The sequence below is a fragment of the Camelus bactrianus genome, chromosome 22, assembly GCF_048773025.1.
Source record: "Camelus bactrianus isolate YW-2024 breed Bactrian camel chromosome 22, ASM4877302v1, whole genome shotgun sequence".
NCBI classification, from domain to species: Eukaryota; Metazoa; Chordata; class Mammalia; order Artiodactyla; family Camelidae; genus Camelus; species Camelus bactrianus.
Genome location: NC_133560.1, coordinates 25,356,633 through 25,372,747, shown reverse-complemented (window position 1 = coordinate 25,372,747; position 16,115 = coordinate 25,356,633). Strand labels below are relative to the sequence as shown.

At 47.7% G+C, this 16,115-nt stretch overlaps 1 protein-coding gene across 6 annotated transcripts in view; it reads right to left on the bottom strand.

Moving 5' to 3' along the window:
• Positions 1 to 8,198: 8,198 nt before the first annotated feature.
• The window catches only part of PDE4A (phosphodiesterase 4A), a 34,407-nt gene continuing 26,490 nt past the window's right edge, over positions 8,199 to 16,115 (bottom strand). For all 6 annotated transcript variants that reach the window (XM_074350751.1, XM_074350753.1, XM_074350750.1 and 3 more), the window contains 8 exons: positions 15,862 to 16,085; positions 14,650 to 14,748; positions 14,391 to 14,555; positions 14,055 to 14,154; positions 13,780 to 13,934; positions 13,419 to 13,541; positions 12,856 to 13,038; positions 8,199 to 10,774 (listed from right to left, as the gene is read on the bottom strand). In XM_074350751.1, coding sequence (XP_074206852.1) covers positions 10,085 to 10,774; positions 12,856 to 13,038; positions 13,419 to 13,541; positions 13,780 to 13,934; positions 14,055 to 14,154; positions 14,391 to 14,555; positions 14,650 to 14,748; positions 15,862 to 16,085 — 1,739 coding nt within the window. In that variant the 3' untranslated portion in view covers positions 8,199 to 10,084. The remainder of the gene's footprint in view (positions 10,775 to 12,855; positions 13,039 to 13,418; positions 13,542 to 13,779; positions 13,935 to 14,054; positions 14,155 to 14,390; positions 14,556 to 14,649; positions 14,749 to 15,861; positions 16,086 to 16,115) is intronic.

Genomic DNA, 16,115 nt, shown 5'->3' with positions numbered 1-16,115 from the left:
CTCTTTTTCTTTTTTCTTGTTTTTTGAAAAAAAGTCTGAGTTATTATTGCATATTTACTCCTTCCTGTAAAGGATGAAATTCCAAGAAAAATCAGAATTTTGATTCAGTTGCATTAAAATTATCCAGTTGGGGAGAAAAACATTTTTAGATTTTTGTCTCTTTGTTCATGAACTTGATACATATGTCAATTTAATGAAGATATTGCTGTACTCAGGAAAGCTTTATAAGTTCTCCACAAAGGACTTGCAGTGGGTTTTGTAGGAGTTTTATAAGTCTTGTTGCTATTGTCAGTGAGATATTTAGTCACTGATCCTTTTAAATTGGTATTTCTGGTATCCAGGAAAGTTGTTGATATTGATATATTGCTCTTCCACCAGCCTCTTTGTAAGTATCTTTTTTTCAAACAGATAGTCAAATCACCTGCAAGTAATGATAGTGTAATGGCATCTTTCCACCACTCATTAGTTCCCCACTCCTTTTTCTTGTCCCACAGCATTAGCTAAGGCCTTCTGTACAATGTTAACTAGTAGCAGCAACAGTGGGTGTCGTTGTCTTATTTCTAACTATAAGGTGACTGCTTCTGATGTTCCACCACTGAATTTGATGTTTGCCAGAAGATTTTCTGTAATCTATGCCTTGAGTGTTGCTGGGAAACTTATCAAGTTCAGAAAGCTCCCTCCTATACCTAGTTTGCTATATCGAGAGAGAGAGAGAGAGAGAGAGAGAGAGAGAGAGAGAGAGAGATAAAATTATAAATGGATGTTGAATTTTCCAGAGGTCTCTCTTTTCAGTCGGTGGGTGCCAAGAAATTGTATTTCTAACAAGTTCCCAGTTGATACTGATGCTGCTTGTCCAGGGACCACATTTCAAGACACGAACAAGAACAAATGGGTTAAAGGCAAATTCTGAGACATGACGTTTAAGGAGTAGATGGGAGTAAGAGGAGCTCCAGTAGAAACATAACAGAAGCAGAAAATTATGAGAAAAACTAAGAAAAGTATAGTGTCACAGAAGCCAAGTGGTGAAAACTTTGAGCACAAAAAGTTTTAAAGAATCACACTATTAAATACAAAAAAGTTCAAAAAAATACAGAGAGATTCAGAAAGATAGAGACCTTCAAATGCTCTTTGGATTTAGCAATTGGAAAATAACCTTACTGAGAACCATTTCAGTAGCACTGTGAGGGTAAAGGAATAGACTATGTCTAGAAATGTTTACTGAGTGCCTCATTAGAATAGGCACTGTTGCCAAGGAGACAACACTGAATCAGTGAAGGATGCCGAGAATGAGAACATCTCTTTTGAGACATTTTCGTGAGAAGAGGCAGAGAATGTACACATGATCGCTAGAGAGGAACAAAGGGTTCAGGGAGGACTTGAGGTTTTACTTTGAAGATTCAGAAGACAAAGCATGTTTATAGACTGAGGGGAAGTTCCAGTATAGAAAGAGAAAAGATGAAGGTAAAAGACAGGATGGACTTATAGTGATGATGAGGGAGTAACTTCCTGTTAACAGGACAGTATCTAAGGTAAATTTCAGCTCTGTAAAGGGCACTGTAATTCTAGATGCTAGAGCATCTTGCTTTCAATTCAATGAATATCTTCTCCCTTGGGAGTGTATTCTGGTTTTTGTTTGTTTGGTTTTTGATCGGGAGAAGGAAGAACTTATTACTTGCAGCAAGTAGGGAGAACACTGGGGATCCTGGTTTTAAAATATAAATGTTAGTAGGAATGTATAGTATTGCAGAAGATAGAATTTAAGGAAATTAAATTTTAAAAATACCATACAGGAAACAGACTACGTTTGAGATCCATATCTGTCACATACTAGGTGTAAATCCTCTCTGTGCCTCATTTTCCTCCTCTGTAAAATGGGTAATAGTAACAGTACCTAGCACCTGGCACACAGTAAGAATACAATAAATGTAGTATTATTGACTAGGAACAAGGTTAGTACTTGAAACCTGAAATGCTAATATTAATCTGAATTTTTAAGGTTGTTAAAGTTAGAATGATAATGATAACCTAAGAGCACTATACCTGCATTACTTAAAGATTCCTCACTCCTCACTGGCTCTCATTAACTGTGAAAAATCAGTGCTTCCACCAACCCATCTGTCTTATTTTATGATGGTTTTGTAGCTTCCCAAGACCCTCAGGGCTGATACAGGAAGTGTAGTCTAAAAGGAGGGCAGCACCCTCTTGTGGGCCTCTGGGTGAAAAAAGGAACTATTTCCAGAGAAGGAAAGAAAAAGAGCAAGATTGGAGGGGCCCCAGGGTGTAGAATGCCCTGATCTTGGCTTGTTCCTATTTCTTTTTTAATTAGCATTCTTCAAAACTTCTGGGGAAGTTACATTTTTCATAAATAAAAAAACAACTTCAGATCTGTCCAGGAAGCTCCCTGTTTAAAAGGCATTTGACGTAGAAAACAATCTAATGGTTCTCAAAGGGGAAAGGTGGTGGGAGGGATAAAATAGGAGTTTGAGATTAACAGATACATACTACTGCATATAAAATAGATAAACAACAAGGTACTGTTAAACAACAAATATCTACTGTGTAGCCCAGGGAACTATAGTCAATATCTTGTAATAACCCACAATGGAAAAGAATCTGAAAAAGAGTATGTATATATATAGTTGAATCACTTTGCTTTACACCAGAAACACAACACTGTAAATCAGCTATACTTCAATAAACTTTTCTTTAAGTAAAGGACTCAAGCACCTACTGTATAACACAGGGAACTATATTCAATTTCTTGTAATAACATATAATGGAAAAGAATCTGAAAAAAGTATGTATATGTGTAACTGAATCACTTTGCTGTACACAAGAAACTAACATTATAAATCAACTTCAAAGAAAGAAAGAAAGAAAGAAAGAAAAGAAAGAAAGAAAGAAAGGAAGGAAGGAAGGAAGGAAGGAAGGAAGGAAGGAAGGAAGGAAGGAAGGATCGCTCCTGTGAGCCCCAGCACCAGATCCACACCTCAGGGTTGTAACTTTGATTTTGTGACACTGCATTTTAAACTGGACACCCAGGAACACTTTTTAGACTACGTATCTCAGGATCCTCTGGGATATAATCAGCTGATTTAGGTAACTTTTGTGGGAAATTTGAAACCGAGCAACCTGATGCTGACGTCAGCTGGCCTCTTTGCCTTCCCTTGCTCTCAGCTTCAGGGTCAGGAAAGATTAATATCATTAGCCAAGGAGCTGGTGTCTCTTAAGTCTCAGCTGTCACAGGTGGATTCTTTTTCATTTCTAGCCCATGTCTTCCCCTTACAGATCGTATTTCACCCTCCCTGACCATCTTTCAGTTCCTCTAAGGATTCACCAGTGAGGAGAGGAGGCAGGGACAACAAATATTTCAGTGCCTACCATCTTCCAGGCACTGTGTATTTACAACTGGAAGCAGAAGACATGGTTTCTGCCCTCCTGTAGCCCATAGTCAACAGGGTAGGTGGACAGAAATGTTCATTAATGTACATCCAGAAACTCTGAGAAGTTCTCTAGGAAAAAGTAGTTTGCAGAAGTCATCAACAATGTATGTTTGGCCTTGTATTCATAATTATTCTATTCTTCATCTTGTTCACCATTTACCAGCACACAAAAGGAGCCTCACCCATATTTGAATGTTGAGTAGATGAATTCTTGGTCACAATGGATATATGATAAACATTTGTGGGATTGAATGGAATTGGCCAGGTCTTCTAGATGCTTCTCCAAGGGTGTGGATTTTGCTAGCTCTGTGCAAGAGTAGAGCTTCTCTGGCTGTTAGGATTTTAGTTCAACCCAAGAAGCCCTTTTGACTTCACTTTAACTGGTACCATCAGATTTCTTGGAACTTCATGAAACAGAGTAACTCCTCTTTCAGGTAACAACCTGCACATATCCACTCGCTTAATAAGCACCTGCTAATGATGTCAGGAATTGTGAGAAGCATTTGATAAATATTTTAAGGCAGTTTTAAATTTGTCTTGTGGCTCCCATTTTAGGAGAAACAGCCCTAGTTCCTTAAATGATTTCTCATGTGACGTGGTGAGTTCCTTTAACAGCTAGTTTCACCACCCCCCAAACATTTTGAGGGTGATTTGCATCTTGCCTTCCCCTCTCCCCAACTGGGGGCAGAAAAGCACAGGAGGGGGCTTTGGGATGTCTCATGTATGGGGACCACTGAAGCCCTTGCAAGGGTCTGCCTCGAACTGCAAGGGAGGAAGAGATTACCCTCAGGGAGAAGGGGGATAATGGGTCCCCTCAGGGTGAGGGATGGCAATGATGGCAAGCCCTCAGGAAGGGAGGGGACAGTGCCAGGCCCCTTCTCAGGAAGGAGGAACAATACTGGGGACCATTGAGGAATGGAGGATGACCCTGGGGGAAAGGATGACATGGGATTGCCCCCCCCACCCCAGGAAGAGGGGGCGACGCCAGTGTCATTCTCCCTCAGGAGGGACAATGCTGGGCCTTCATCAGGCATCAGGAATGGGACTGACACCAGGGTTTCCTAAGTAAGTGGGAACAACGGTGGCGTCACTTTACGAAAGAAGAGACGATGCTAGGGTTCACTTCAGGAGGATGTCCAGGTCCTCCTCAGGAAAGAGGAGTTGACGCCAGGGCCCCCCTAAGAAAATGTGAACGGCGCTGGGGTCACCCTTAGGAAGGGACTGAAGCCAGGTCCGCTCACCCGCCTCAGGATTTGTCGCACCTGACGCGGTTCAAGCTCCTCCGCTCCTGCAGTCCTCGGGTTCTAAACGCGAAGCGGTCGCGCTTCTCATTGGCTCTTTCTTGGCTAAAACCCACCACGACAGCCAATCGTAGCGCAGGGGAAAATCTCCCGCGCGTCCTTGCAACGCCTCCTACTCGTCTGCGCGTGCGCGCCTTCCTCAGCCCCACTCTAGGGGGCGCACGTGGGTCAAGCGCCCAGTCGTACCTCCTTCCTGGCCTGTGACCCATTTTATAATCATAGGACTTACTTTATAGGACTGTTGCTAGAATTAAGTGCAATAATTTATGTAAAACAAACAGTGCCTGGCACTTAGTAATCGGCTGACAAACCTGAGCTATTATTATTTTAATTTTACAGTGAGGAAAACTGAGGCTCAGAATGAGGAAATAATCTGCTCAAACTCAGTTATTAACTGGCAGAGTCGCAACCAGAATCCAGAGTCTGTGTGCTTATCTACCATACATTTGTGGCTCCCAGATAACAAATACCGGCTATTTATTTCCTCAGATTATGAAATAACTTCCCCTTGATTATAAAAGTAATACATGCTTATTGCAAAAACTCAGAAAATATCGAAGACGGAACAGCAAACACAGATGTCTTTTAATCCCACCACTGGAGACACTTAGTATTTTGACAGACAACCTGCCTTTTCTATGCACATATGTAGGGTCATATAATGCAGAAAGTTTTCAAACCCGCTCTTACTGTGAACCTCTTGTTTCAGTAAATATAGATCCACCTCATTGTTCTTAATAAGTGAATCATACAGGAAGCATAATTTAATGACTCCCTAATGTTGGACACCTGGATTCTTAATAATTCTTCACTATTCCGACCAATACTAGAATGGGTATTTGGTACCTGTAAATTTAGGTTTTCATCCAATTGCTTAAGATAAATGTTTTTAAAAGGGCAATTCCTGTGTCAAAATGCATGCACAGCTACGTTTTCGATAAATATTGTCAGACCACTCCAGGAAAGCTGTATGTGCTGACTTCTACCAATACTAAAGAGCTATGAAAGTGCTTTGCCCAACCCAGGATGGTCCATCTTTTCATTATTTGCCAATAGTTGAAAAAATAAAGCTGTCTTCTTTTAATTTTACTTCCTTGTATTTTTAATGCTGTGAAAGAGGGGAAAATATGTTCCACATCTCAGGATTTTGTGCATGTGAAATAAAATAGGGATAATGAAAGTACCTGGCAGCTATCACTGTCAAACAGGCCTTGGATGAAGTGAGATCCTTGCCTTATTTCCCTGAAATTTCTCAGCACTGTGAGATCAATTCTCTGCCTCAGTTTCCTCATCTGCAAAGTGATAGTATGCATCTCAAGGACAGCTGGAAAGTCGATAAAATAATCTGACTAATGAGCTTAGCAGAGGGCAGAGCCCTCTAAAGGCTGGGTGAGGTGGAGCCATTTGCCCCAGACCACTGTAGCCTGCAAGCAGTTGATGTCAATTTCAGAGAATGAGCCGACTCCACCCCTTCCCTAGGCTCCCCTGTTCTGTTCAGATTATAAGGCCTCTCTGCCCTTGGTCACCTTTCCCAGAGTAAAGATGAACTCCCCAACGGGAGAATTTTAAAGAGCCAGCTGATGGTCATATGCCACCTCTGCCCTTTGACCCACATTGTCAGACTGTCACCAAATCTCAACTCAGGAGGCATTTGGGACATCACACCTACCCTTGTACACTTGAGGAAATAGGCCCAAGGCAAGAAGGCTCACCCGGAGCCACCCAGCTAACCCCTACAGGCTGAGATTGATACAGTCGCTTCCTGACCCCCAGCCTGACACCCTTTCCCCGACTCTGCTTCCCTTTGAAACACCCTTGGGAAAACGTCTGTGTCTCCTCATCACTTCTTGCGCAAAATTCAGATTCCCTGGAAACTTCTACCTACTTTTCCAGCTTTGCTCCTCCCCTCTGGATCCAGGCTGGCCCCTGCTTCTCTGAGCCAGGATATCTACTAGGAACCTTTAAGCCAAGGTCAAGCAGGCAAAACTTGATAGGCATTAAATCCTCTGCATTAACTCTCCTGCTTAAGTGTCAATATGGTGCAGTCTGATATGCTAGTCGTGGCTACACGTGGCTACTTAATGTAAAGGAAAATGAAAACTCCCCTTCCTCTAGAGGGGAGGAATAGCTCAGTGGTAGAGCTCATGCTTAGCATGTACGAGATCCTGGGTTCATTCCCCAGTGTCTCCATTAAAAAAATAAATAAACCTAATTACCTCCTCCCCCCAAAAAAACCAAAACCAAAACATGTAAGTGAGACTATTGAAGGTCAGGGAAGTTACACCCAGGTCACACAGTCAGAGCTGGGATCCAAATGAGTCCTTGGCTGCTAAGGATAATTAGCAGAAAAGGTGGGTAGATCTTTTTTCAGATCCAGCTGAAAGCTGCCTTCATTCTGTTTTGGAAGACACGTGCTACAAATACATACATTTACTGATCCCGCTGTGCTTAACTACTTAAGAACTGTGTGTGTGTGTGTGCGTGCGTGCGTGCGTGCGTGCGTGTGTGTGTGTGTGTGTGTTTATTACACTCCAGAGGCAGCCAGTATTCTAATCCAAAACCCTGCATCCACAAACACTTCTTCTATGTTTATCTTTATCCACATGGGAAGTTTTGCTCATTAGTAAATGAAAGCTATATGAGCATAATGAATGTCAGAAACACTTTATTGGTGAAATCAGGGCTTGTTCATTAGCCTGATAAAGGTTGGAAAAATGGGCTCCCATGGGTGGAATTAACAGTATTCAAATATGTAGATTGGTTAAAATATCTGAGACTCATTTGCTCCCCAACCTTGCATGAACACAGAAAAACAGAGCTAAAATCACAAACTGGTTCTGTGTGAACTTGGAGGATTCAGCTTGCCTGATACCCATCCTAAGATTCACAGGCTTTAACATGTTCAAGTATTTTCCCCCCCTTGGTTTTGTTTTACTGCAACATGAAGGTTGCAACACCAAAACGGCCAGATGCTGGGACTTCATGGAATTTACAGATGTAAGTTCTCTCGTGCCTGTGAATCAAGTTTAATGTCCACAAGGCAGAATTTGACCCAAGAGCTTTTATCTTGAGCTGGTAACCAGATGGTGGAGGCGTGGTCAATCAAGTGCACTTGGTTTCCAGGAATGACTTCGAGGTACCGTAAGAACCTGAGTTGCGTCAGATAAGCTCCACGTGAGAGAAACAAGGCTTACCTGGGTCTGCTGGCCTCCAAAGACTGCGTGGTCTAAACCTCCACTTTACCACCTGGAGCCCCTGTGTCAGGACCTGGCCCAGGTCCAAGCACTCCCTCCAGCCAAACTCTCTGCCCCCCCTCAAGTTCTATCTGCTTGGGGAGGGGTAGGGACAGAGCCCGCTGCTAGTCATCCCCAGCCCCATCCCCCCAGACAGTAAGCATAGGAGGGAGGCACCTTGAGAAACAGGATGGGAAAGGAAGCCACATCAGCCAAGAAGATTGGTGAAAGCCTCGGTTTAATTGGAGACAACATCAAAGGATTGATTATCGATCAGCAGACCGACTGATCGTCAAAGTGGACAACACTCAAGCAGCTCACAGGGGTCCTGCAACCTCCCCTGGTCCCCTATCCCCAGTTGCCAATCAGGTCCAGCCCTGGGGCAGGGGGAGGGGTAGGCTCTGCCCAGCCCTCACCCACTATGATGACAAGACTCCTCATTAAACAACAGTGCTGAGTCCACACTTCCAGGGTCTATGGTACAGTTTTGTATAATACAGCCAGAATGGAGACTCCCTCCAGGAGACCCCCACCCCGCCTTCCCCTGACTGAGTCAGTGGAGGAAGGGTAAGTTTATTTTCCCTTTTTGCCTCTGTAGAATAATTTACAAACCAACCTTACAGTATGTACAAAAAAAAAAAAAAAAAGAAGAAGAAAGAAGGAAGAAAAACCAAAAAAAAGGCCCACTCCGGTCACCGGCTGGGACTGAAACTACTTTCGCTACAAAAATGAACCCTGTTACAGCATCATGGGGGTGGGAGCAGGTGGAACTCCCCACTGGGACGGACAGACAAATGGAAGGCTGGGGGAAGCTGGGGGCTACAGTACCGTGTGCTCAGAATTGGAGGGGAGAGAAATGAGAGAGGTGGGGGCCTGGCCTGCCCAGCTGCAGAACCAGGTCCAGGGGCAGAGAGGAGCGGGAAGAGGGGGCCTTTCCTTCCAAACAGTCCCCCATGGCTTGGAGAAAAATGGCCTTGCCTCTGTCTGTTGTATTGCTCAGGGAACAGCTAGGGGAAGAGGGAGAGGCTTGGCAAGGTCGGGGCAAAGGAGAAATGACTTTGGCGTCAGGGTGGGAAGGGCTGCCCAGAAAGGGGATGTGGGTGTACGCTGTTATTGCTTCCTCCTAGGGCAAAGGGTTGGGGAGAGGGCAGGAAGATGCTGAGGAGGAGGGTGCCCAGGTTGAGGGCTCTGGGCCTGGCCCCACCTCACCCAAGGTGCAGGGGGGAGCCACTGCAACCCCCTCTCCTATGGCCATGGGAATCGTTAAGGCAGAAACAAGAGGAGAAGCAGCTGAAACGAGGGGCAAGGCTCCAAGCCAATCCCCCAAAACAGAGAAAATTCAAACGGAAACTAAGGTGGAAGGGGAAGCGGGTGGCAAGTGGAGGGAGGATCAGGCCCTCCTCAGACCTCAGATCCCAGTTTGGTGGTGTGAATGTCCCTTGCACACCCAACCCCTGCATCCTAAAGCCCACAGCTCCCCACTGCCTGACCCCAAGTCAATATTGCCAGGTTTGTGCAAAATGAGGCGGAAGACTTCTGGGGTGAGGGCGACGAGCCAGAGAGGGGCTGGAGCAGGGTCCCCCACAGTGCGCCCCCCTCCCCGCCCCTGGGGCCCCACCCTGAATGGCTATTTCTGGCTGGGTTCTAGAGACCCTCCAAAATTCAGAAGAAAAGCCTGGAGCGAGACCCTATACCAGGCAAAGAGCCTGAAGAGGCCGGAAGACTGAGCCTGGAACCTGGGGGACAGGCTAGGGGGTTGGAGATGGACCAGGGGAGCCGGGAACAGGAGCATCTACAGTTGCTGTGTTTCATCCTGTTTTTTTTTTTCTTTTTTTTTTTTTTCTTTTTCTAAAAATGTAACAATTAAAATTCCAAAAATAAAATCCCTTCCGGGACCTCAGCCCCCTGTTCCCCAGCCCCCACCTCCAAAAAGAGGCCCCGTGGGTGGGGGTGGGGAGAAAGGGGAAAAAAAGAAAAGAGAAAAAAACCCACTTTTCTGTTTTCTTTTTTCTCAGGAGGCCCAAGAGTCTTTGAGGCAGTGGACAAGGTCGGGGGGTGATGGTGGTGGCGGGAGGCAGGGAGGGCAACAGGGTGCAGGGGCTGAGGCTCAGGTAAGGTCTCCAGCTGACCCCCACCCTCCAGGAGTTGGGAGTGTGGGTGGGTCCTCGCTGGATGTCCCTGTGCAGGCACAGCATGCCCTCTTGGCAGCCTGATGCTCTTTTTGGGCCCCCACCTCGGCCGCCATGGAGGGGAGGCCCAGAAGGCCCGGGTCCTCCTCTGCAGGGGGCGGGGTCCTCAAGGCAGGCAGAGGGGGGCCCTCAGGAGACAGGGCAGGGAGAAGGCTGCAGCCTACAGCATCCACAGATGCATCTGGGGACGCGGACTCGTCCTGGCCTGGAGCCACACTATCTGCCGAGTCTTTTTGCTGTGTCAAGTACATTTCCTCTACCTCCACCTCTGTAGACCGGTACTGGCCATCCACCTCCAACGGGTCCTCAGCGGGGGATGCATCCTGGGCTGTGGACAATTCCTGCACTCCAATTTTACCCGGGGCGGTGGACAACTCCTCCTCCTCTTCCTCCTCCAGCGTCAGTTCAAATTGGAACTTATCTGGTGGGGGAGGGTGGCCTGGTCCCCCAGGCTCCTCCTCGGGTGGTGGCGATGGGCTCTGTCGGATGGCACTGTAGTACCAGTCCCGGTTGTCCTCCAGTGTGTCCAGGATATCTTGGGCATCTGGGTGGACCAAGTCAGCCCATGTCTCCCACAGCGGGTGTACAATATAGTCAATGAAACCCACCTGAGGGAGGGCGAAAGAAGGAATAAACCAATGGGGGTGGTCTGTGGTGCAGATGGCACCACCATGCTGTGGGAGCTAATAAAATTTAAAAGATGCTGATCTCATTTGACCTAGCAATCTTGCTTCTCCAGATCCACCCGGGAAAAACTCTTGCACAAGTAAGAAAAAAAACCCCACATATGTGATGTAAACAAAAACTGGAAACACCTCCATGTATACATCAGTTGGGGATTAGTTTTTAAAAAATCGTGGTACATCACAGATTTCATTATGGCATTTACAAACTTTTTAAAAAATTTTCCTTTAATGGAGGTACTGCGGATTGAACCCAGGACCTCATGCATGTTAAGCATGTGTTCTACCACTGAGCTATACCCTCCTCCTCCCATTATGGCATTTTTTTTTGCAACAGAGAGAAACTAGAAATAACTTCATGGCAGACTACTGGCTAACACCATGATATCATCTTCTCCTTATTGACAGAATCTTGATTTTTTTTTCTTATGGGAAGCAATGCTTCCACCTGAAAACTACATTTTCCAGCCCCTCCCTAGCAAAGAGGAGGTGGCCATGTGGCCACCTGTTGGTGGAAGATGCTGGTGACTGCCTCAGCTGGCAAGACCTTTCCTCTCTGGAATGGAGCTGGAATGGCTGGAGCTTCACCAGCCTCAATGACCACAAGAGACACCTCTGAGGAGAGCATGCCCATGCTTCAGATGATAGAAGAGAAATGCTGGAAGTTCTGGGGTGCCTGCCAACTTTGTGAAGCCAAAGAGAGCAAAATTCCCTTTCTCTAGACCTTTCTTACATAAGCAGAAAAAAAAAGATGAATAAAGCTTTATCTTGTTTAAGTCACTGTGAATTCCTAACTAGTAAACACTTAAATATCTATCAGCAGGGCAATGACCACACAAACCATTATCTATTTCCGTCTGTGGGAATACTACACAGTAGTCAAAAAGGACAAACGTAATCTATCGGTAATAATGTAAACAGATCTCCAAGTCACTGTTGGGAAGAAAAGGAAAGCTGTATGTATGAAAATAGGTATATATTAGAGGGGAGGGTATAGCTCAGTGGTAGAGGGTGTGCTTAGCATGCATGAGGTCCTGCGTTCAACCCCCAGGACCTTCAGTAAAATAAATAAGTAAAATAAAATAAACCTCATTAACCCCCCAAAACAAATAAAAGAAACAAAAAATAAATAAAATATTTTAAAAATAGGTATATATGGATATAATTTATATATTTTTTTAAAAAGCTAAACCCACAAACTATTGCTATTAAGTTGCCTATGAACCTAAATACATAACACAACAAATAAAACTGGCTTTCATCAGGGGTTGGGGGTGATGTGTGTGCCCAGGGGACATTTGGAGTGTCTGGAGACATGTTTGGTTGTTACCACAAGAAGGGGAGGGTGTTGCTGGCATCTAATGGGTGGAGCTCAGGGATGCTGTCCTGTTGGACAATGTACAGGACAGCCCCACCACAGAGTATGATCTGGCCCCAAAAGTCAGTAGTGCTGAGGCTGGATAACCCTGGACTGGAAGGGGGAACACACCGAACTGGGAAGAGGAGAGCTTACCAGGGAGGAGATTGGAAGCTGGGAGGGTGAGAAACTCTCACATTCACACTCTGGTGTTGTCTTTTATGAGATTGTGTTTCTGCCCCCCTTATTAAATTAAGTAGGCACACAATGAAGACAAGTCATTTTATCTCATTTCAAAATCCACCAAAACTCAGGCACAACATCAGTGGCCAGGTTACAGGGAAACTGAGAGGCTGAATGGACATGAGGTCTGTAACCAAGGGCCAGGTAAGTGTTACTATCGATGCTATGGTGGTTGCTACAAATGAGTTAGAACTGTCTGGGTGCAGGTCTAGAACTTATGAGCCCAGAGGCTCAGTTCAGTTGTTCTGCGGAGGAGAAAGTGTTAACTATTTCCCACCAAGATAGAGAAGGAAAAAACAGACAAAGAAAAACCTAACATTGTGGATGGGCAGGTTAGAACCTCCTGGGCCTTGGAGCTCCAGGTCAAGATGCCCTGCCCTCTTATAGCAGGACCCTGAGACTGTACCTGAGACTTCTCCACCGAGGCCGTGTGCTTGTCGCACATGGGGCTGATCTCCATGCCACGCTCGCGTTCACGGTCGCCCTGCTGGAAGAACTCAGCCATGATGCGATCGGTCCACTGGCGGTACAGCTCCAGCGGCTTGGTGGGGTTGCTGAGGTCTGCGCAGTGCACCATGTTCCTCAGGACCTGCAAGGGGTGGGGGACCTTCAGAGGCCATGCTCGCATCCCAGTTTGAGGATCCGGACTTCATTACCTCCCACCTTGGAAGGAGAGTGGGGAGAAGGGGTAGTGGGAAGATGGAGAGAGGCAGAGTTATAGGAAAGAGAAATAGGCGGAGAAAGGGGCTGCTGAAAAAAGGGAGAGGGAAGTAGAGGAGATGGGGGAGATGGGATGGAGAGGTAGGAGTTAGAAAAGGTTAGATGGGAGAGGAGAGAAAAAGAGACAGGACGATGGGTAACCTGGAAAACCTGGAAGCTGTCAGCAGAGAGAGGGGCAGTAACCCAGACCTAAGCAGGGAGGGGAGGGAAACAGTCCAGTCTCCTAATACGGTGTGTGTGTGAGGGCACCTGGATGCGGTCGGAATAGTTATCCAACAAGAGGACCCCCGAGCTGGTCACTTTCTTGGTCTCCACCATGGTCTTCAGGTCAGCCAGGAGGGTCATGTGCTTTGACATGTCCGTGGCCAGCACCTGTGGGCAATGAATTGTCACAGGGGCCATTGAAGCCTGACGGCCCGCTGTAACGACATGACCCAGGCGTCTGAAGTTTTTGCTCAGCACAACCAGCAGCCTGCACAACCCTTCCCAATGGACGCCTCTCCACCCAGGGACTTTTCCAGCCCACCCTCAGACCTGGCCCTCCCCAAAATCCCTCCCCCTCCCCAAAGGCGACCATTCCCGCTCTGGCCCCGCCCCTCGCCCAGCCCACCATGTCGATGACCATCTTGCGCAGGCTCTGCCGCTGGCGCTTGCTGAGGTTCTGGAAGATGTCACAGTTGTCTTCCTGCAGCAGCTTGAAGCCCACGGCCAGGTGGTGGTTCTCCAGCACCGATTCGTCGTTGTACATGAGCGCCAGCTCTGAATCTGTGGCCCAGGCCAGTCGGGGAGTCAGAGGAAGGGAGGACCCACCAGGGGCGCCCGCAAGGAGGGGCACTGCAGGCCCCGCGTCCAGCCCAGCAGCCCCGCCCCTGGAGGGCCACTCACTGGTGTTGATGAGGAACTGGTTGGAGACCCCAGGGTGGTCCACGTCATGGATGGCAGCCGCGAAGAGAGCAGCAAGAATCTCCAAGTCCGTGAACACAGCCTTGGGGGAGAAGAGGGGAGTCAGAGAGAGGCAGGGGTTAGAAAGATGGCGGGTCAGAAAGACAGGTTAAGAGAGGGATGGGGGGGTCAAGAAAGATGGGGGTCAGGAGAGAGAGAAGCAGGGTCAGAGAGATGGATGTCAGATACCCAGGACCGGAGAGAGAAACAGGAGATTGGAGATGGGAAGTCACAGAGAGAGATGGGGCTGGGCAGTCATGGGGGCCGGGCAGTGCTCACGTCCAGCGCAGGTGTGGCCAGCAGCACGTGGGTGGACTGCAGCACGTCCGCTGCGTGCAGGCTGTTGTGGTAGGCCACATCAGGGTGGTAATGGTCCTCCAGGGTCAGCATATATGTTACCATCGTGTCCACCGGGATGCGGAACTTCTTCAGCAGGTCCCGCTCCTGAGGGCAGGTGTGGGAGGCGGTGACTCCCCGTGGCCCCTCAGCTCCCTGCCCCTCCCTCCTCACTCATCCTGCCCCACTCAGCGCACCCTACCTGGAATATCGTGTACATGATGCAGCTGAGGGAACGGCCCCTGGCGTAATCCGACACGCAAAAGATGTTCAGGCCCCACTTGTTCAGGTTCTCTAGTTCCTGGTGGAGATGGAGGCCAGAGGTCAGGAGCCGCCAAGGCCCAGGGCCCTCTAGACTTTTTCATAGGAGTTCAGAACCCTGGTCTGAAAGTGGCACCATTATTGCTCACCCTGTGTGTGGTGTGCTCAGGAGCACAGAATTTACCGCCCAGGTCCTACTGGGTCAGAAAATAACAAAGCAACTCCACTGACTGTCTACTGAATGTGTATTATCCACCAAGAATTGCATTAAGCAGTTGATTTCACATGGCAGGTGAGGGAACCAAAACTCAGCAATGACAGGACTTCCCTAAGACCCTGCATCTCACAAGGGTCAAAGCTGGGATGTGAACCCAGGCTGGCCAACCCCACAGCACAGCTCCGCCTCTAAGCTCAACTGCTCATGAGTGCTGGGAAGAAAGGAGCGTAGGCTACTTTTCCATGTCTCCCCAGAATCCAGAACAGCACCAGCACCGAATAGGTGCTCAATGAACACTGTGTGACTGAATGGAACACTGGCCAGCGCTGGCACACAGAGGGTTACGATAAATGCCAGCTGAGTGAGTCACTGAGCGTGTACTGAATCAGCTGTACAAATCAATGTGGGAGCCCCTTGGCGTAACGTTTCACGGAAAAGCCAGGAGACGAGGTGAATCCAGGTCTGGCCTGTAGTGGACGCTATTTGGGTTGGGCCCAGATTCCCTTCAGTGGTCAATGCCCCCATCCCTCCCAGCTGCTGGGACAGTTGCTTACAAAGACTCAAAGCTGTCCATTCTCAAAAATGTGCTCTTCCCCATAGGAGCTATATGGAGGGGGTAACACCATTCACCCTGGGGACAGCTCCCAGCCAATGACTGACACAAGGGTATAAAAGGCCAGCGTGCTTGCCTCAAGGTGGGCTCAACTCATTGGTTCTGTTCACTCTCCAGGGCCCCCTGTGGGGTCAGGCTGAGGCCAGACTCCAGCTGAGACCACTTCCTTCCTATCCTGCTCTCTTTACTACCTCTCTCCAGAGAGTCTCATAAAGCAGGTACACCTGAATCCTCATCCCAGGCTGACTCGAAGCCCAGTCCTTCTTTGGGCTGCAGGAGAACCCTGCCCCTCTCCAGCCAGCCCCCGCTGGGCCCCCACCCACTTGGGCCAGGAGTTCCTCTTGGTCGGTCTTCACCCCAAAGCGAGGGATGTTGGAATCGTTCAGGCTGCTGCTATGCATCAGTTTCTTCACGCCAGTGATCTGAGACATGGGCTGGAACTGTGGCCCCGGGGGCGGGGGCTGCTGGGAGGGTCTCTGTCGTGGTGCTTGCTGTTTATCTCTATCCTTCATCTTGGGTGATGGGATTTCCACTTCATTCTGCTTGTCTGCAGAAGACAGAGGAGGGGCAAGCATGA